This window comes from Dipodomys ordii, unplaced genomic scaffold (genome assembly GCF_000151885.1).
Source record: "Dipodomys ordii isolate 6190 unplaced genomic scaffold, Dord_2.0 Scaffold15, whole genome shotgun sequence".
Classification (NCBI taxonomy): Eukaryota; Metazoa; Chordata; class Mammalia; order Rodentia; family Heteromyidae; genus Dipodomys; species Dipodomys ordii.
The window spans coordinates 2,195,892-2,216,513 of NW_012267231.1; the positions used below are offsets into that span (position 1 = coordinate 2,195,892).

The following is a 20,622-nucleotide window of genomic DNA, read 5'->3' on the forward strand; positions in this document are numbered from 1 at the left end:
AGGATCGCGGCTCCGAGCCCGCCCAGCAGGAAAGTTCGAGGCAGATGCCGCCGGAGGAGCTGCGGCGCCAGGGGTCGAGCCTTGAGGCTTGGAAGAAGAGAAGACGAAGCTCACGCGCGGCGCCCAGGCCCCGAGTTCAAGTCCCCGCACTGGCAAAAACAGAAACGCGCCTTCCGCCCCCCACTCTTACCCGGCGGGTGCCGGGGGCCCCGGGAGCGACTCTGAAGCTGCAGCCCAGGGGGTCGCAGGTGTGGCCGCAACACACCGGGCCGAGGGACACTGCAGCGCCGCTGCTGATGCTTCTTGTGACACTTTGATTCCTGCCCAATAGTCCTTTACACCGAGCCACTGTGGCGGTTTTCCTGAATAACCCTCTTTTCTGGGTCTGCAGATGCTAACACAAACCCACCAGTAAGAATCGTCCCAGTAAAGAGACTCTGGGGAGCTGGGCAGGTGGCTCAGTGGTAGAGTGTCCTTGCCTAGCATGTGAGCAGCCCTGGGTTCGATTCCCCAGTACCACATACACAGAAAAAGCTGGAAGTGGCGCTGTGGCTCACGTGGTAGAGCACTCACCTTGAGCTGAAGAGCTCTGGGAACGTGCCCAGGCCCAGAGTTCAGGCCCCATGACCGACCAAAAAAAAAAAAGAAAGAGAGACTCTGGGGTGCCAACATTGCAGTGTTTTGCAACTCTTAAGTAACCCTCAGGAGTAGAGATTTAAATCTTTCACAGGTAGGAGATGGTGTAGTAGATATACTAAGTGGTCAAGTGAGATAGAAATGCACACCATTGACTCCAGTGCTCACCTCTCAGTGACTAAGCCGGACTGCTGTTCCCACGGCTGCCATGGGCTCTCCTACACAGTTGTGTTCTGTTCAGGCTTTATTAAAATCAAAACCTATCACTTTATTGTGCCTACATTGTATCCTGCAAGTCCAGCTTATCAAGGAGGAATGTGGTTAGAATAATCATTTCCACTATACTTAGCAAAGTCTGAGATCTCCAGCAACTCCTACTCCTCTGAACGCTCTGTAGACACTCATGAACAGCCTGGTGGCCCTCCAAGAAGGCCTTGTTTTCAGGCCTACTCCTGAGACCAATCTGAGAAAGGAAGCTGTATTGTCATGAGCCTTCAAATCAGAAGACACTTACAAAGAGACCTGGTGACTCTTGCCTATAATCCTAGCTACTCAGGAGGCTGAGATCTGAGGATCATGGTTCAGAGCCAGCGTGGGCAGGAAGAGTCCATGAGACTCTTATCTCCAATTAATCACCAGGAAACCAGAAGTGGTGCTGTGGCTCAGAGTGGTAGAGCACTAGCCTTGAGTAAAAAAAGAGCTCAGGGACTGTGCCCCGGCCCCCAATTCAAGCCCCACGACTCACAAAAAAAAAAAAAAAGAGAGAGAGAGAGAGAGAACTGCGCCTGAGGTGTGGCTCAAGTGGTAGAGTGCTTGAGATTCAAACCCTGGTAAAGAGAGCAAAGACCAGAAGAGAAACCCCCTATTTCTCCCTCTCCCTTTCCTTTCCCTCCAGGGTCCAACCCAGGCTTCCACATGCAAGGTGTGGGCGCTGCTGTTGAGACACACGCACAGCCATGTTCCCTTTGCATTTAATTCCCAAAAGCTACTTCACCATTTTGGAGAATGGGCCTTGTTTTTATTGAGGATAATATTTAGGCTAGGAAGGTGGCTTGCCTTGCATGCATGAGGCTCTGGGTTCAATTCCTCAGCACCACATAAGCAGAAATAGCCAGAAGTGTCACTGTAGTTCAAATGGTAGAGTACTAACCTTGAGCTGAAGGGCTGAGGGACAGCACCCAGGTCCAGAGTTCAGGCCCCAGGACCAAAATAATAATAATATTATTATTATTATATCAAGCTGGGCACCAGTGGCTCACACCTGTAATCCTAGCTACTCAGGAGGCTGAGATCTGAGGATCAAGGTTCAAAGCCAGCCCGGGCAGGAATGTCTGTGAGACTCCAGACTCCAATTAACCACCAGAAAACTGGAAGTTCACTGTGGCTCAACTGGTAGAGCGCTAGCCTTGAGCTGAAGAGCTGAGGGACAGTTCTCCAGGCCCAGAGTTCAAGCCCCACAACCATCAAAAAATATATATATATATATCATATTGGGTCTCAAAGGCAGTTACGGAACACTAGGAACCAGCACCTCCCTTTATGATGCGGAGTTTTAGGTGTATTCGGATGTTTGACTGAGAACTTTCTCATTTCTCATTGTGATAACTTTCTCATTTATCAAATTTATCACTAAATCATTGTCACTTGCAGGCCTGACAATAACTGCTCGATTGAAGATTTTATTAAACAGTATTCCTCCTAGACTTCATATATATAAGATGCATGTGTACTCATCTGCATCCTGGTGAATAGTTGGCCCTTTTGATTTGTTGGTTTTGTGTTAAGACGGTCGTCTAGGTTGGTCCAGAACTTGCTCTGTAGCCCTGTCTGGCCTCAAACTCTTGAGCCTCCTGGCTCTGTTTCCTGGGTTGGTGGGATTACAGGTATACAACCAGCTTATTGGTCCTTTAGCTTTAGACACTGAAGTACTATTCCAGCTGTGGACTGTTGGTTGGTTTCTGTTCGTGGGTTAGCTTTGGGATAGACAAGTTCACGTGGAACTCTAAAACACCTTCTGGGCTGGAAGTTTGCGCTTTTGGCTGCCCGCTGCCCGGTGCCTGGTTGCAGGGTTCTTTCCCAATGCTGGGTTGCGTGGCGCTGGAGCTCTCCCCGGGGTCCCTGGGGAGGGATGACTTCTGCTCCTTTAAGGGCAGCGGCCCCACAGTGTGTGGGATGCACTCGCGCCCTCTCCCTTCCTCCATGAATCACTTTTTTTTTTGTTTTGTGGGTTATGGGGCTTGAACTCAGGACTGGGCGCTGTCCCTGAGCTCTTTCACTCAAGGCGAGTGCTCTACTACTTTGAGCCACAGTGCCACTTCCAGCTTTCTGGTAGTTAATTGGAGATAAAGGGGTCTCATGGACGTTCCTGCCTGGGATGGCTTTGAACCTCGATCCTCAGATATCAGTCTTCCAAGTCTCTTTTAAAGTGTGTTTTCTGGTTAGAGGGCTCATGACAATACAGCCTCCTTTCCCAGATGGGTCTCAGAACAGGAGTCGGCCCCGAAACAAGCCCGGTGTGCAATTCATGTTCCTCATTTGTGTTTCCATTTCAGAGCCACTCAGTACACATGCATGTTGCTTAGATATTTGTTAGAGTCTAAAGCTGGCAGCGAGAAGCTGGTAATGAAGCTCAAGAAATTGGAGTCCAGTGTGAGCTCTGGTCGCAAGTGTAAGTACCTCGACTCCTGAGTTAGAACCCTCAGCCCCAGCCCCAGCCCTCACAGTGTCTTCTCCAGGGTCACCATTTCCAGTCCACCAAGATCACGGATGAAACTAGCCTGTCAGGTCAGGCTGCCTCAAGGAACTACAGAAAGCTGAAGACAAACACCCACCTGAGTGCACACAGGAGGTAGCCTGGAGCTACACCCTACCTCAGCTTAGTCACGATGGGTGTGGGGTGGGAAGAGTTTGCACACATCAGACTAGCCCTGTCCTATACCACCTGCCTTCACGGCTCCTCTTCCGGATTTTTACTGCCTAAATGAAGGCAAGCGTCTCAGACTTTATTTCCTAGGCTGGCTTCTAGGTGAGATTGTCCGATCTCAGCCTCCTGAGCAGCCGGGATTACTGGCGTGCACCTGAGGGCCTGGCCGCCATTCTTCCCCCACAGGCTGCAGGTGAAGCTGCGCTTCACTCTCACACAGATGCTTTCGATCATGTGTCCTGGGGAATGGCACACTTCTGGCCACACTTGTGAGCCTGACTCCTTGCTGACCAGATGTTGCCACAGTTGGCCAACGGGGACCTCAGAACAAGACTGACCACCTCACCTGTGGAGTGGCTTGGTTTGAGTACTTCCTTCCCAAAGGAGCATTCCTTAGCTTTATGAAAGACATGAAATCACCTGCCCTAAGTAAGGATATGAGGTTTAATGCTGGCTATGGTGGCTTAAGGTAGAAAAATAAGATATTTTAGAAGAGGAGAAACTTGAGGTATGGCTGGAGAAATAGAACATTCTAGAAGGGAGGTTTTCCTGAGCCAAGTCAGGACTGTTATAATATAAGCAAGTGATTGTGTGGGAGGATTGGTGTCAAACTGCGCAACTCATCTGACAAAGGCGGTCCAGGCCACAGGGGTGCAGTGATCTCTTCTAGACGCCTTCCAGGCCAAGATTAGAAATAGCTTAGCTTCTTTAGCATGCCGTTGCTTAAAGGTGCTTTAAACTCTTGAAAATCCAGTATGTGTGGATCCAAGACGATCTAAGTAGTTAGTGCCAGGTACTTGGAGAGTTCGCACAGGCAAACGCACTGAGTCTGAAGTGCCATCCTTTAGGAAAGTCTTCGTGCTCTGTCCACAGCCCCTCCCCCAGGGGTCAGTAAACATATGTCAGCTGACGGCCCCAAGCTGACTAAAGTGCAGGCCCACATCATAAGGGCTGCTGTTTAAGAGTTGATCGGTTTGCCTGGGAGCCCCAACTCTGCACTCCGCCCCACTAGCAGTAGTGTGTGTGTGTGTGTGGTTTTAAGTCAGTCTTCTTTGGAAAATTAATTGTATGAGGATGTCACACGAAAGCTGGGTGCTGGTGGCTCAACCTGTCTACTCAGGAGGCTGAGATCTGAGGATTGAAGTTCAAAGCCAGCCCGGGCAGGAAAATCCATGAGACTCTCATCTCCAATGAACCACCAGAAAACCGGAAGTGGTGCTTTGGCTCAAAGTGGTAGAAAGCTCACCTCGAGCAAAGGAAAGAATGTCCCAAGTCCCCGTGGAGAAGGGGGGGGGGAACCCAGCTGTCAATGTGCCCAGGCTGGCGTGGCGTGCCCACAGCAGCGGAGGAGACCATGGAGGGGGGCACTGTCTTTAGTGCCTCTCAGGGTCACGTTAGGTGGCTGCAGCCCAGAGTCCTTTCCTGCCCCAGCTCCAGCCTCCTGCGCCCACAGGTGTGTGGAGAGGGGCTGGCGCTGCCAGGGCCCTGGGCGAACGAAGTGACTCTCGGCGTGCGCTCTCCTTGCAGGGTTCAGACTGGGCAACGTGGTGCACGCCGTGCAGGCGACGGAGCAGAGCATCCGCGCGGCCGACCCGGTGCCGCGCCTGTGCCTCACACTAGCCAACCTGAACCGCGTGGTCTACTTCGTCTGCGACACCGTCCTCTGGGCGAAGAGCGTGGGCCTGGCCTCCCGCGTCCACCGGGAGCGGTGGCAGCTGCGCGCCGCCCGCCACTACTACTGCTTCCTCCTGCTGAGCCTGCTCCGAGACCTGTACGAGATTGCGCTGCACCTGGCACAGGCCGCGGACCGCGGGGCCGGGAGAGAGAAAGCCCCCCTGGACGCCCAGGGGTGGCAGGCGGGGGACCACGGGGAGAGCGAGCAGCTCCAGCCCTCCGTCCTGCTCCTCTTCCGATCTCTGAAGCGGCACCCACCCCTGCTCCTGGACACAGTGAAGAACTTGTGCGACATCCTCATCCCTCTGAACCAGCTGGGCCTCTGCAGGCCCAGCCTCGGCATCATCGGGCTGGGGGGCCTGCTGTCCTCGCTGGTGGGCATGGTCACCGTGGCCTACCCCCAGATGAAGCTGAAGACGCGCTAGGCCGCTCGGAGCCCGCGCCAGCCCCTGGCCGTGCAGATGACATACGTCTGGGAAAATAGGCATTTGTGTTAGCCACCAGCCGGGTTAGACTCTGCTTAGGGTTTTTTTTTTTTTTTTGTCAGTTGTGGGGCTTGAACTCAGGGCCTGGGTGCTGTCTCTGAGCTCTTTTTGCTCACGGTGAGCATTCTATCACTGAGCCACAGCACCACTTCCAGTTCTCTGTTGGTTAATGAGAGATGAGAGTCTCATGGACTGGCCCCTGCCCAGGCTGGCTGTGAACTGCAATCTTCAGATCTCAGCTTCCTGAGGAGCTAGGATCACAGGTGTGAGTCACCGGTGCTTGGCTTTAAGGTTTATTGGGGTTTTTTTTGAGTGAGTGCTTAATGATTGGTAATGTAAGAAAGGTCAAGAATAAGGTATAAGGACTGATGTGTGGGGTTTTATTGGGGGGGCATTTTTTTTTTTTGTCCTAAGCATTGAACTCAGGGCCTGGGCACTGTCCCTGAGCTCTTTTGCTCAAGGCTAGTTCCCTGCCACTCGGAGCCACAGCAGCGCTTCCAATTTTCTGGTGGTCAATTAGAGATAAGAGTCTCATGGATTTTCCTGCCCAGGCTGGCTTTGAACCACAATCCTCAGACCTCAGGATCCTGAGTAGCTAGGATGACAGGCGTGAGCCACCAGTGCCTGGCTTGATGTTTGTTTTTTAAAGTGTTGGAATGTATGTGTGTGTTTCTTTCATTTTCTTTTTCTTTTTTCCAGTCCTGGTTCTTGAACTCAGGGCCTGGGCACTGTCCTTGAGCTCCTTTTGCTCAAGGCTAGCACTGCACTACTTCTGGCCTTTTCTGCTTCGGTGGTACTGAGGAATGGAACGCAATGTTTCACGCATGCTAGGCAAGCACTCTGCCACTAAGCCACGTTCCCAGCCCTGATGTGTATACTTCTTTTCCATTCTTCTAATCCTTGCTGAGCTTCTCCCAAGTGAGAGCCTGGGTGTCGTCTGAGTAAGAATGGACAGGAGACGAAAGCATCATGCTAACAGTGTACGAGCGAGGACTCGGTGGGGCCTGGGCTGTGTGCACCTGGGCTTCGCACAGCCACAGTGACTTCCGCCCTCCCTCCTTCCTGCCACCATCTCCCCACCTCTGGGTGTGGGCTGCAGGACAAGGGGGCAGAGCCTCTCAGCCCTTTGGCCCTGAGTGGCTTGCTGGGCACCAGACACTCAGCCGCCGGGCCCCTGTGTCAGCTGTACCTGCAAGAAGCCTCTGGAACCTTAGAGAAGCCTCCGGGTCACCCGTGAGTAAACAGAAATCCTGACCCGAGGTGGAAGTAGGTGGAAGTTCACCACGGTGTCTGATACCTCACACAGAGCGCAGGAGCGTGCAGGGCTGTGATCCACTCAGCATTCCCTCAGTCCTCGCCTCCTGTCTCAGGTGTCAAGGCGGAGGTCCCCCAGGGAGGAGGCCCATGTCACACTGTCACCACATCATTTATCTGAATAGAAGATCAGAAGAAGGCCGGGTGCTGGTGGCTCACACCACTAATCCTAGCTACTCAGGAGGCTGAGATCTGAGGATTGCGGTTCAAAACCAGCCTGGGCAGGAAAATCCATGAGACTCTTATCTCTAATTGACCACCAGAAAATTGGAAGTGGGGCTGTGGCTCAAGTGGTAGAGCGCTCACCTTGGGCTGAAGAGCTGAGGGACAGCGCCCAGGCCCAGAGTTCAAGCCCCACGACTGACTAAAAAAGAAAATCAGAAGAATATGCACTGAATGAATTGTGTCCTGGAAATGTGACTGGAAGTCTGTAAAAGTAATCTCAGGTCTTTGGGCTCCTGGTTAACTGAGGTAGATTTAAGGAACTATTTGGGGAATTTTGTAGGAAGCTTCTGGGACCAAGCAACTAATACTTTCCAATCACTGTTTTTTAACCTCGCAATCCTCTACCGTTAGAGATGCATTGTGACCAATAAATTTCTAGATTCAGCCTGCTGGCACGTGTGCATGTGTTGGGGACCGGAGAGGAGCGCTGCGCGAGGCGGCCTGCCGCGGGGAGGGTCCACGTGGCGCCCCACGTGTCAGTGTGTTGTGAGCTGCCCCGTCCACCCGCTGTGGCGTGGGCAGCAGGAGCTGTGGGCGTCCCCAGGGCCTTCACAGCCATCCTTGGGGCCCTGTGAGTCGGGGTGGGCGGCGGGCAAGCTGGGAAACGCCGCCTGCTTTCTCCAGAGCTGCTGCGCACCCCTGTGAGGCCCGCTGCCTCCTCCACGGCCTCCACATTTGTGGGGAGTCCGAGAACTAAAGAGGCTCGTTCACAGCCCAGCACCATGACCCACGCGTCCATTCAGGGCCGTGCCTGGGGTGGGAAATGCACCAGGGAGCGTGACCAGGCCCCCACCGAGGTGTGGAGGTGGGGAACAGGCGAGAAGAGCGGGCGGGGAAAGGCCCGAACCCTGTGCCCTGTGCCCTGTGCCCTGCCCGCGCCCCTTGCTCCCCCGGGGACTTCCCTCCCCTCCCTTTCACCAGCCTCACCTCTCACCCACATTGAGAACCCAGCACTGAAGCCGCGTCCAGCTGTGTCAGCACCGCGCCCGGCTCGGAGCCCAGAACACACGCTGCCCTTTGGCCAGGCTGCCGTCCGCCGTGGAAGCCCGGGAGAGGCCCGAGCCGCCTCCTCTCCCCACGGCCGGCTCCCTCGGCCCCTGTGTCTTCCTGACTCTCCTCCATGACCTCCCTTCGGCTCCTGTGCTGTGGTATTTCACACCCGGGCTGCACGCCGGGGTCTCTGGCGGCCGCTCAGCCCGGCCAGCACAGTCCATGTCTCGACAGCCAGAAATAGCCCCAGTGCTGTCCTCGGACTCACCTTTGTAAGTTTTTTCTTGTGCCAGTCCTGGGGCTTGAACTCAGGGCCTGGCTGCTGTCCCTGAGCTTTTGTGCTCAAGGCTAGTGCTTTACCACCTGAGCCACAGCGCCATTTCCAGCTTTTTGGTGGTTGATTGGTGATAAGAGTCTCATGGACTTCCCTGCCTGGGCTGGCTTTGAACTGTGGTCCTCAGATCTCAGCCTCCTGAGTAGCTGGATGACAGGCGTGAGCCACCAGTGCCCAGCCTTCTTACCCATCTTAACTAAGAGGCCCTGAGGCAGCTCCTTTAGTCCCCTCTCACCGCCCCCCTCAGGCACCTCCTTCAGCCACTACGTTGTCAGGTTGGGGAAAGGAACCAATGATTACAGAATTAATTGTTCATGTTTCACGACTAGGGATTGAACCCAGAGCCTCCGGCACGCAAGCGAACACCCCACCACCCGAGCCGCATCCCCAGCCCATGATCGCAGAGGAGTACGGAACCTGAGGATCGATAACTTTAACGACATACATCCCACCAAGAGCAAAAACTGCAGAAGCGGTGCCTCATAACGCCGGAATAACAGCTAACAGTAATAATAACCCCTCTGAGTTCGGGTCTCCTGCCCTGTGAGCTACATCTTCCTGGGCCAAATGTCCTTACAGGGGACCCAGGGGACTCTGGGTCAGATAACCATGGCAACTGGTGGCCCCTGCTCTCCCTTCCTGTCTGCCCTCCCCAAGCTGGGAGCCCAGCGGGCATTGCCTAAGAGTTCCCTGGCGACCGGAGGAGTCTCTGTCTGGAGCCGCTGCGGCCCGGGCACTCGGAGTGCGGCGGCCATCAGCTGCGGTGTGTATGGGGTCCTGGTGTGTGTTGAGTGCTGGGGGTGGGGGTTACTGGGAGGACACCTAGGGGACCCAGGGCCAGGAGTGGAGCGCGTGAGTGGCTTGGGCCACTCGGTTTTCCTGAATGCAGCTCAATGGTTAGTTTTATGAGCAACTGAAGCCTGACACTCATTAGTCTCTTTTTAGACCCTCAGCTAAGGGCTCGGAGACTCTATCTGAATTTTTTTAAATTTTGTTTATTTATGGTACTCATGCTGGGACTTGAACTCAGGGCCTGAGCGCTGTCCCTTAGTGTTTTCACTCAAGGCTGGCATTCTACCACTTAGGCCACAGCTCTACTTGTGGCTTGTTTGCTGGTTCATTGGAGATAGAAGTCTCTGGACTTTCCTGCCCAGGCTGGCTTCAAACCACGATCCTCAGATCTCAGCCTCCTGAGTAGCTAGGATGACAGGCGTGAGCCACCGGTGCCCGGCAGCCTTTTCTCTTTTCTCTCTCGTGGTTTCCTGTGTTCTTTCTTTCTTTCTTTTTTTTGGTCGGTCGTGGGTCTTGAACTCTGGGCCTGGGTGCTGTCCCTCAGCTCTTCAGCTCAAGGCAAGCACTCTACCGCTTGAGCCACAGCGCCACTTCCTACGTTATTTCTTGTCTTGAGCGCTTCTAAGCAATGTCAGTGCTGATCTTAGGCTGGGCAGCCGTCCCTGCTGAGGGCCCCGGGGTGGCCTGAGCGTGTGGCGTTTACCCTCTGCTGGGGCTGCTGAGCTCCCAAGCCAGGAGCCCATGAGAAGGAGGAGCGGATCCTCACAGGCCTGCGAGTCTCTCACACGCCCGGGTCTGCCTTGCAGGGTGCACCGCTGGGATGGCAGCAAACAAGAGCCCGACCTTGGTGGCTGGAGACGCCCCGGTGAGTAACCTGAGGCGGGTGGACCCGCACGCGGGGGTGACGGGATGGTGGGGAGATTCATGAGACAGGCGGGCTGTATGCAATGCACTACTAATTCCTGGGCCAGGAGTCAGTTATTGCTGCCTTCATTACCTCTGCAGGGCTGGGGTGGCAGGGCGTGGGGTGGGGGCGATCTGGGATAAAGAAAAGACTCCTAGGAAAAACCAAGCAAAAGAGTTCCAGGTTGGGCTGGGAAGGTGGCTCAGTGGTAGAGCGCTTGCCTTGCATGCATGAGGCCCTGGTTCCATTCCTCAGCACCACATAAGCAAAAAGAAAAAAGCCGGAAGTGGCGCTGTGGCTCAAGTGGGAGAGAGCTAGCCTTGAGCTGAAGAGCTGAGGGACAGCGCCCAGGCCCAGAGTTCAAGCCCCATGACCGGACCCCCCCCCAAAAAAAAAGAGTTCCAGGTGCTTGTGGCTCACACCTGTGACCCTCCCGTACTCAGGAGGCTGAGAGCTAAGGATCCTGGTTAGAAGGAAAGAAAGTCTGTGAGACGCTCATCTCCAATCAACCACCAAAAAGTTGGAAGGAGAGTGGTGGTTCAATTGGTAGAGCACCAGCCTTGGGCAAAAGCACTAAGAGAGAGCACCCAGGCTCTGAGTTCAAGCCCAGTACTGGCAAAAACAATAACAACCACCAAAAAACCCAACCAACCAACCAATCAAACAAAAAACCCACTAAGCAAAAAGGGACAGAGCTATAGGCTGGGATTTTATGGGGCTGGCACAGAAGGGGACAGCTATGTCCCCAAAACAAAGAGCCCAGGCTCAGTCTCCCAAGTCGGGCATGTGTGATCTGTGTAGAGCCACTCCATGGGTCAGCTTGGTGTCTGTCCCCCGTGAATGTCACCTCCCCTGCGTGGCCTGAGCTGCTGCGTGTGGGAACGAGCCGGTGTCCACTGCTTCTCTGCTTATCTCTAGCCTGTTTCTCACTGGGACTTCGGGTGATTTTGATACTTCTCTTGGACGCCTCTTGCCAAGGCTGCTCGGATGTGGGCCCAGTTCAGATAGTTGCTAAAACTTACGCATTGGGAACCATAAGCCTTCCTCTCCCCCACGAGGGCCTTGGCCTTGGGAGTCGCTGAGTTGCTCGGTGTTGTATTAAGGGCACAGAGAGAGGCAATTCCAGCATTGTGAGTCCCTCCCCCAGCCCCTTGAGCTTTATCTGCAACAGTCCTGCTCTGCCTAGAATGGCATTGCTGCCCGCTCTGTCCAGCGACCCCGTGGGTCTGCTCCGTGGCTCTCCCAGCTCAGCCCGCCGCACAGAGCAGGCCAGGCCTGCTCTTCTGGTCAGAGCCCTGTCCCGGGGCACAGCTCCAGCATCTAAGCCAGGCCTGGGATGTCTTCCCATATTATTTTTGCTGTGCACAATTCTTATTATTCCGAAGACCAGGCAGTGCCAACAGCCTAAGAATGTCACAGATGCTGGGTGATGGTACCTCATACCTGTCATCCTAGCTACTCAGGAGACTGAGATTTGAGGATCAAGGTTCAAGGCCAGCCCCGTCAGGAAATTCTGTGACACTCTTGTTTCCTTAAAGCACCAAAGTGGAGCTGTGGCTCAAAGTGGTAGAGTGCTCGCTTTGAGCAAAAAAAAGAGTTTAAGGACAACACCCAGGTCCAGAGTTCAAGTCCCATGATCAACAACAACAACAAAAAGAATGTCACAGCTGAGCATCGGTGTCTCACGCCTGTAATCCTAGCTCCTCAGGAGGCTGAGATCCGAGGATCACGGTTCAAAGCCAGCCCAGGCAGGAAAGTCCATGAAACTCTTATCTCCAATAAACCACCAGAAAACTGGAAGTGGCGCTGTGGCCCAAGTGGTAGAGACCTAGCCTTGAGCTGAGGAGCTGAGGGGCAGCGCCCAGGCCTAGAGTTCAAGCCCCATGACCAACAAAAAAAAAGAATGTCACAGACTTTCCTGTGAGGGCTGGCTTCTAACCATGATCCAAGATCTCAGCCTCTTGAGTAGTAGCTAGGAGCCACCAATGGGTGTGAACCAGCAGCACCTGGTCAGTGCAAACCATTTATAAACCGCCTGAGGAGTGAGCACCACTTCCGGTGAAGAAGAGACTCTTTAAGGAAGATGTATTTGACCTGCAACCTGTGAAGAGCCAGCGTGTGTCCGGCGAGACAGACTTGCTCAGCGCTGTCCCGGGGCACAGAGGGAGGACGAGGAAGTGTGCAGACCCGAGCTGGGCAGGCCACAGCCGGCCCAGGCCCTGTGTGTGTGTTTGGTGTGTGTGGGGGGGGGAGTTCCCAGCCACAGAGACGTCCACGCTCAAGCCCAGCACCGACATGCTGGCTAGCACTTCTGCTTCCGAGCCTTGGGAAGCCAGGATCCTGCGAGGCTGGGAAGATCTAAAGCTCCACACTCTGCGTGGTGCGGCCCTGACGCTAACACAGTGCTCCGACTCTTTCCTGCGCCACACTTCCAAGCCGGCCCTGGCCGTAGAGACGAGGCTCTACTGGGAGAAAGAAAGTGCAAGAGTATGTGTGCGTGCGCGTGCACGTGCATGTGTGCACACACACACACAGCATTGTGGGATAGATGTGGAGCCAGCCTGGGGAAGGACACAGTGGATACAATGCAGTGTGTGTGCGTGTGTGTGTGCGTGTGTGTGTGTGCGTGCGTGCGTGTGCGTGTGTATGTGCACGCGTGTGTGTGCGTGTGTGTGTGCGTGTGCGTGTGTGTGTGCGTGTGTGTGTGCGTGTGTGTGTGCGTGCGTGTGCGTGTGTGTGCGCGTGTGCATGTGTGTGCGTGCGTGTGCGTGCGTGTGCGCGTGTGCGTGTGTGTGTGCGTGTGCGTGCGCGCGTGCGTGTGTGCGTGTGTGTGTGCGTGTGCGTGTGTGCGCGCGCGCGTGTGTGCGTGTGTGTGCGCGCGCGCGTGTGCGCGCGCGTGTGTGTGCGTGTGTGCATGCGTGTGTTTGTGTGTGTGCGTGTGTGTGTGTGCGTGTGTGCGTGTGTGTATGTGCGTGTGTGTGCGTGTGTGCGTGTGTGTGTGCGTGTGTGTGCGTGTGTGTGCGTGTGTGTGTGTGTGCGTGTGTGTGTGTGTGGTCATACTCCCACGGGAGCCACGAGGGAAGTGGCCTTCCACCCAAGTCGCGTGGGAGGGAAGGTGAGGGAACTGCACAGGAGACCAGCATCTGGAGACGGGGGACGGGAGAGAGCACAGCACTGTGTTGATGGAGACATCAGATGAAGGAGGAATACCTGTGCACACGGGCACAGTGACACCTGCTCTTTGCTGGGAGGGGGGTGGGGTTGGGGCCCCCGGGGTGGGCCGGCACTGGCGGAAGGGCTGACTCTCCTCTTCCCCTGTGGCGGGGGCATTGGGAGGTCGCTTTGTTCTCGGTGTCTCCCAGCTGTCTTGGGTCCAGCCTCGCAGTGGGTGCCCGGCCCCCAGCCCACGCCCCCCCTCCATGGGGTAACTGCAGGGTGTTCCTTGGCCTACAGGAGCAGGAGAATGTGCTGCACCGGGTCCTGCAGCTGCCGGTGGTGAGCGGCACCTGTGAGTGTGTTCAGAAGACCTACACCAGCACGAAGGAAGCACACCCGCTGGTGGCCTCCGTGTGCAGCGCCTACGAGAAGGGCGTGCAGGGCGCCAGCAGCCTGGCCGCCTGGGGCATGGAGCCGGTGGTCCGCAGGCTCTCCACCCAGTGTAAGTTCTCCCAGGATACTTGGTAACTGCCCACTGATGCCACCTGCCCGCCTGCCATTCTGTCTGTCTGTCTGTCTGATGACTGATAAAGTGTTCACCCATCTGCCTGACAGCCCATCATCTCCATATCAAGATTTAGGTAACAGCCGGGCACCAGTGGCTCACGCCTGTCATCCCAGCTGCTCAGGAGGCTGAGATCTGAGGATCATGGTTTGAAGCCAGCCCGGGCAGGAAAGTCCCTGTGAGACTCATAGCTCTAATGAACCACTCAAAAACCAGAAGTAGCACTGTGGCTCAAGTGGTAGAGCTCTATCCTTGGAGAACAGAGAGACTCAGGGACAGAGTCCAGGCCCTGAGTTGGAGCCCCACCAACAGCAACAAAAAGATGTAGATATGGCTGTCTTTGCAGCAATTGTCCACTCAGCATGTGCCATGGATGGCAGTGGTGGGCGAAACAATGCCCATGGGAAGGGGTGGGCACTGGTGAGAGAGGGGTGGGGGACTGGCCAGATCCCCTCCCTAGCTCCACATCCAGCCATGGCAGCGAGAACCAAGAGTCTGGAGCGGAGGCAGCAGCGTGCGGGGATGCGGGAGGGCGCCCGCTCCGCTGCTGGGCTGGTTTGTGACACATGGGGGCAGCAGAGAGCCGTGCGCTGACTATGGCCCCCACCAGCCTGGCCCTAAGCAGCGCTCAGTCCCATCTGAGACTGCGGTCTCCAAGGCACCCTATGACCACGCTGAGAGAAACCCCAACTGCGAGAGAAGTCTAGCACCTTCCCCCAGCAGCCTGGAAAGACAGGAGACGGCACATCACCTGCGTGCTCTGCGGCTCAATGAATTAATGCATGAGGGTCTACAAACGTCTTCATGACCCCCCCCCATCCCTACCACCGGTCAGCCATGTCAACCCCTCCCAGCTAAAAGCCAGGGCCATGGTGATCTGGAGCTGTCTGGGGCTGGGGACTGTCACCGAAGGCCCCCCAGGTCTCTGCTGTCACCTGCCTCCCTTGGGGACCCGTGTGTCTTCTCTCCTTCTCTGGAGAACCCAGAACCCAGAACCCAGACAGGCGAGAGGCAGCGGGGGGGGGGGGGTTGGGAGGGGATGATGATGAAGAGAACGATGTTCCTTGCCAGTTCTCGTAGGTTCCATCCCTTCCTCCCCACGATAACCCCCAGTCCACCTTTCACAAGGAAGAACCTGGAGCCCCAGGCTGGGCAGATGTTCCCACCTCTGGGCTTCAGGTGCTTTTATCCAACACACCGAAAAGTGACCCCCTTGCAGTCACAGCTGCCAATGAGCTGGCCTGCCGAGGCCTGGACCACCTGGAGGAGAAGATCCCTGCCCTCCAGTACCCGCCTGAGAAGGTGAGCCCCACCCCCCCTCTTGCCGCCATCGCCCCTCAGGAAGGGCAGCAGCGGGGCTGGCGGGGCTCTGGGAGACTACAGCCAGCTAAACCAGGGGTGCACAAACTGAGATCCCCGCAATCCGACCCTCCACGCCACGCCCCTTCCCCTGGCCCTGTGTCCTTGGCTGCCCCCTGGGGGTTGGGGGGGGCTGGTGCTGTCTTGGGGGAGAGGCAGAATCCTGAGGGCTGGGAAGAGGCCAAACGCCCAGCCTCCACCAGCACCCAGTGTGGATGCTGGCCTCCTAGACTTTTAATAAGACTCTTCAGTGGGGTCTGAGACCAAAAGCAGCTGCTCCCAGGGCCTGCAAGGAGACCCCACAACCTTACCCGCCCCCCAGATCGCCTCTGAGCTGAAGGGCACCATCTCCACACGCCTGCGCACTGCCCGGAAGAGCATCAGCGTGCCCATCGCCAGCACCTCCGACAAAGTCCTGGGCGCCACCCTGGCCAGCTGCGAGCTCGCCTGGGGGGTGGCCAGAGACACTGTGGAGTACGCGGCGGGGACGCGGGCCGGCCGGCTGGCCTCCGGGGGGGCCGAGCTCGCCCTGGACGGCATCGAGAAGGTGATGGGGTTCCTCCTCCCTCCGGCCAGCGAGGAGTCAGGTACCGGCCCGCACTGGGAATCGGCAGGAGGCGGCCCGGCCCATGAGCGCCCCTCTGGAATGGGCGGGGGCGGGGGCAGAATCTTCAGAGGGACCCAGAATCTTGTAGTCCCCTCACCCCACCCGGAGAGAAGGGAAGCAGGCGGGGTCCGGCGCCGGTGGGTGGGTTTGGGGTGACACCATGGCTCTTTCTCCATCAATCCCCACCCAGCCCCTACTTCTGGACACACCCAGACCCCGAAGGACCCCAAGGCCAAGCCCAGCCTGGCCAACAGGGTCGGGGCGCTGGCCAACACCCTGTCTCGACATACCATGCGGACCTCGGCCTGGGCGCTGAAGCAGGGGCACGCCCTGGCCATGTGGATCCCCGGCGTGGCGCCCCTGGTGAGTGCTGCTGGGGGGGGGCTGGCAGCTGGGGGACCCCACCCCACCCCGGCTTCTCTCTGCTCCTGGGAACTTCTCTGCTGACGGGATTGGCCCCTCAGTTCAGGACGAGGAAGGGCCGGTGGGCTCACTGTCTGGGACCCTGCGCCCAAGGGAGCCCTGTCTCTGTGTGGCTTTGCACAGACAAGTCTGGAACGTCTGCATGAGGAGCTTGCGTAGGAAACACAGGCCCAGAGGGAAGGTAACACGTTAAGCGTGGAGGGCGGGCTGCGGTGCCGCTTACTAGGAGAATGCTTGCCAGGATCCCAGAGGCCCTGGGTCTGATCCTCAGCAACGAGAGAAACATAAAAGCACAAAGATCAACAAGTCACATGGGGACTTCTCGGCGATTCTGTGACTGTACCGGGGTTTGAACTCAGTGCCTCACGCTCTCCCTTGGCTTTTTTGCCCAAGGCTGGTGCTCTACCACTTGAGCCCCACTGCCCAATTCTGGCTCTTCGCTGGTTAACTGGAGATGAAGAATCCATCCAAGGGATGGCTTCCAACCTCAGTCCTCAGATCTCAGACTCCTAAGTGTTTAGGATTACAGGCGTGAGCCACAGGTGTCCGGCATGAGAGGCAGTTTTAGAGGGATCGCCGGGCCTGGGTCATTCCCTCACACACATACACACTTGCTGAGAACCTAGCTGCGCCGAGACCTACAGCGTGCCAGGTGCTGTGGCCCACGAGGACACAGGAGCGGCAAGTGGCTCACTGTCCCCGTACCAAGGGTCCTTTGCTGGTGAGTGAGTGTCTCAGCTCAGCCTGCAGTGGGCAGAACCCCAGCTGCTCATGTAGAAGTTGAACAGCAAGGAGGGAGGCCCTGCCACGTCTCCTAAAGATGTGTGGGGTGTGGCAACTCATGCCTGTAATCCCAGCGACAAAGATCTCAAGCCAGGGCAACTTAATAAGACCCCAGCTCAACATTTAACGCGGACTAACGGAAGCTGGGTGCCCGTGGCTCACACCAGTCATCCCAGCTACTCAGGAGGCTGAGATCTGAGGATCATGGGTTGAAGCCAGCCCAGGGAAAGTCTGTGAGATTCTTTTTTTTTTTTGTTGGGCTAGGGGATAGCTCAGGGGTAGAAAGTTTCCCTAGCACTGAATCCCTGGTGCCTCAAGAAAGCTATGAAAGACATCAAGAATGTTCCTATCCAGCAGTTTTTTTGTTTTTTTTTGGCAGTTGTGGGGCTTGAACTCTGGGTCTGGGTGCTGTCCCTCAGCTCTTCAGCTCAAGGCGAGCGCTCTACCACTTAAGCTACAGCGCCACTTCCGGTTTTCTGGTGGTTTATTGGAGATAGGAGTCTCACGGTCTCTCCTGCCTGGGCTGGCTTTGAACCACGATCCTCAGATCTCAGCCTCCTGAGTAGCTAGGATGACAGGCGTGAGCCACCGGCGCCCTGCTCCAGCAGGTTTAGTAGTGCATGCCTGTAATCCCTGCACCCAGGAGGCTGAGGATGGAGGATCTCAAGTTCCAGGCCACCCTGGGCTGCATAGAGAGACCTGTCATTAAAAAAAAAAAAAAATGGAAGAAAAGTCTTTGGGGACCAGGCCCTGCAACCACCTGGCCTTGGGAGCGAGGGGCTCTGGACGCTGGGGTCCTGGCGGTCAGCGGACAGACCGCTGAGCCCGAGGTCTGCCGCCGTCCCCCCCCAGAGCAGCCTGGCCCAGTGGGGCGCGTCGGCCGCCATGCAGGTGGTGTCCCGGCCACGGCAGAGCGAGGGGCGTGGGGCCTGGCTGCACAGCCTGGCCCAGGAGGACAGCCACGACGATCAGACAGACTCGGAGGGAGAGGAGACGGAGGAAGAAGAGTCAGAGACGGAGGAGAGGTTCAGCGAGGTGAGGGGGAAAGCAGGCACCTCGCAGGCCCCGGGCCGTGGGGCGGGGGGAGGAGGTAAAACAAGGGTCTCTGATGCCAGCCAGAGACCTGGCGCGTGCGTGCGACTCTCGTTCTCTCCGCCTCCAAACCCACGGAGGACAGCATTTCCATGACACTCTCTCAGCTGATCCTCACAAGAGCCCTTCACAGAGGCAGGTCAGGGTGCAGCCGTGTGGTGGTACATGCCTGTAATCCCAGCAAAGGGGTGAGAACAAAGTTCCAGGCCAGCCCATATGAAAAGCTATCGATGCTCCAACTCAACAAACCAGCTGGGCGTGGTGGTCCGCTGCTATAATCCCACTTATAGGCAATGGTACAAGTTGGAGGATCATGGTCTGAGGCTGGTCGGAGGAGAAAAAGCAAGAGACGTTATCTGGAAAAATCACTCAAATGTGGCTGGAGTGGTAGAGTATGTCTAGTGAGTTCAAGACTCTGGGTTCAAATCCCAGTCCTGCCAAAAAGAGGCAGGGCAGAGATAGCTGCCCTGTTTTGCAGATGAAGAAATGCACTGAAGGAGAACACATATGCCCAAAGCCACACATCAAGGGTCAGAGCCAGGCTTGCAAGCTGTCTTCTGTAGTGTGGAACATGAGTGGGTATTCATAAAGGAGCCCTCTCTGTATGACCCACTTACAGGAAGTTCAAAAATAGGTATGGGGCTGTAATCTTACCTAAGTTACATAATTACTATTATAACATAGTGTATAATTACTATTATAAAGCATATAATTACCAGTACCGTTGGCAGAAGATCTCAAACTCTACATACTAGGCTCTTGTTTTCTTTTTGTGCCCGTCCTAGGGCTTGAACTCAGGGCCTGGTGCTTTCTCTGAACTTTTTCTACCTCAAGTCACTTCAGCCACTTTCCAGCCTTTTTGGTGGTTCATTGGAGATCAGAGTCTCACAGACTTTTCTGCCAGAGCTGGCTTTGAACCGTGATCCTCAGCTCTCAGGCTCTAAGGTAGCAAGACTGACACTGACACCAGGCAATCAAGGTCTTTTAATAGGCCTGGGGGCCGCCTTGGCACAAGTGGCTCACACTTCCAGTGCTACTCAGGAGGCTGACATCTGAGGATCCTGGGTTTAAAGCCATTCTAGGTAGGAAAGTCCATGAGACTCTTATCTCCAATTAACCACTAAAAGACCATAGGTGGAGCTGTGGCTCAAGTGGTAGAGTGCCAGTCTTAAGAGCTAAGGGACAGTGTCTAGGCCCTGAGTTCAAGCCCCAGTATGGACACATCCAGACACAGATATGGGGGCAGGGTGTGAGCTCAGTAGTGGATCCTGTGCTTAGCAGCATCTGGGTTTGATCTCCGACGGTGCTCTGGCCCTCAGGTGTCAGCGCTGCCCAGCCCGCAGGCCCTGCTGGGTGGGGCGGTCCACTCCCTGCGGCGAGGCCTCCAGAGCACCATCTCTGCTGTGACCTGGGCGCCCGCGGCTGTGCTGGGCACCGCAGGGCGGATACTGCACCTCACGCCGGCTCCAGCCATCTCTTCCACGAAGAAGCGGGCCATGTCACTGTCGGACGCCCTGAAGGGCGTGACTGACAACGTGGTGGACACGGTGGTTCACTACGTACCGGTGAGTCCCCCCCCCCCGCCTCCCGCCACCTTCCTGTTCCCAAGGGGGCCCTGACAGGACAGCTAAGGGAGAGCTGACCAGAAGGGCTGCGGTCCCCCGCCCCGTCCCTGGACACCCTCCTGCCACCCTCAGTGCCCTCCGGAGGGGCTTTCCAGCTCTGAAGGCAGAGGTCCAGGCCCCCTGGGCTGAGGCCTCTTGTCTGCACCCCATCATCAGTCTGAGGAACCCCGAGGCCCAGCGTGGTGCTCATCTCACAGTACCCACTGAAGGCCTGGCGTGCTGGCATGTGGTGGCTGGGCAGGTGGGAGGGACTCCCCGGGGGATGGGATGTAAAGTTCTAGGGACAGCAGCTGGTCTCTAATGGTCACCCAAAGGGCCCAAGCCACCCCTTGCCCCAGCTAGTCACAGGGGGAACGGGAGGGCCGGGAAGCCCCTCAGAGGCAGCCGGCCTGCCCACTTGGGGCTGAGGGCACATCCGGCAGGTGCAGCCTGGCGCTGGCCGGGTCCGAGTGCGGCCTGCGGCTGCAGCCCAGCAGGAATCGCAGGGCCTCCGGCCTTCCCGGAGCCCTCCGAGCCGCCTGGAACCCAGGGGGTCCCCGATGCCCCCATCCTGCTGCCCCAGCCCCCCCCGTCCCGTGATGGCCGCTCCGTGGGCCCCAGAGGGGACGAGCGGGGTCCTAAGGCGGCCGCGCGTCCCCCAGCTCCCCAGGCTGTCGCTGATGGAGCCGGAGAGCGAATTCCAGGACATCGACAACCCGCCCCCCGAGTCCGAGCGCCGGGGATCGGGGGCGCGGC

General features: G+C 56.7%; 2 protein-coding genes across 3 annotated transcripts in view; both read left to right on the forward strand.

Moving 5' to 3' along the window:
* The window catches only part of Pex11a (peroxisomal biogenesis factor 11 alpha), a 6,076-nt gene extending 307 nt beyond the window's left edge, over nt 1-5,769 (forward strand). Inside the window, exons 1-3 of one of the 2 annotated variants that reach the window (XM_013012021.1) lie at nt 634-730; nt 3,189-3,304; nt 5,087-5,769. In XM_013012021.1, coding sequence (XP_012867475.1) covers nt 3,208-3,304; nt 5,087-5,658 — 669 coding nt within the window. In that variant the 5' untranslated portion in view covers nt 634-730; nt 3,189-3,207 and the 3' untranslated portion in view covers nt 5,659-5,769. Of the gene's footprint in view, nt 1-633; nt 731-3,188; nt 3,305-5,086 lie in introns of those variants that run through there. The other variant, XM_013012020.1, reaches the window with a different exon arrangement.
* A 3,554-nt stretch (nt 5,770-9,323) lies between these two features.
* Plin1 (perilipin 1) overlaps nt 9,324-20,622 on the forward strand; it is an 11,582-nt gene continuing 283 nt past the window's right edge. Inside the window, exons 1-9 of the mRNA XM_013011874.1 lie at nt 9,324-9,344; nt 10,180-10,238; nt 13,731-13,935; nt 15,218-15,300; nt 15,680-15,944; nt 16,155-16,327; nt 18,023-18,205; nt 19,582-19,827; nt 20,529-20,615. Coding sequence (XP_012867328.1) covers nt 10,194-10,238; nt 13,731-13,935; nt 15,218-15,300; nt 15,680-15,944; nt 16,155-16,327; nt 18,023-18,205; nt 19,582-19,827; nt 20,529-20,615 — 1,287 coding nt within the window. The 5' untranslated portion in view covers nt 9,324-9,344; nt 10,180-10,193. The remainder of the gene's footprint in view (nt 9,345-10,179; nt 10,239-13,730; nt 13,936-15,217; nt 15,301-15,679; nt 15,945-16,154; nt 16,328-18,022; nt 18,206-19,581; nt 19,828-20,528; nt 20,616-20,622) is intronic.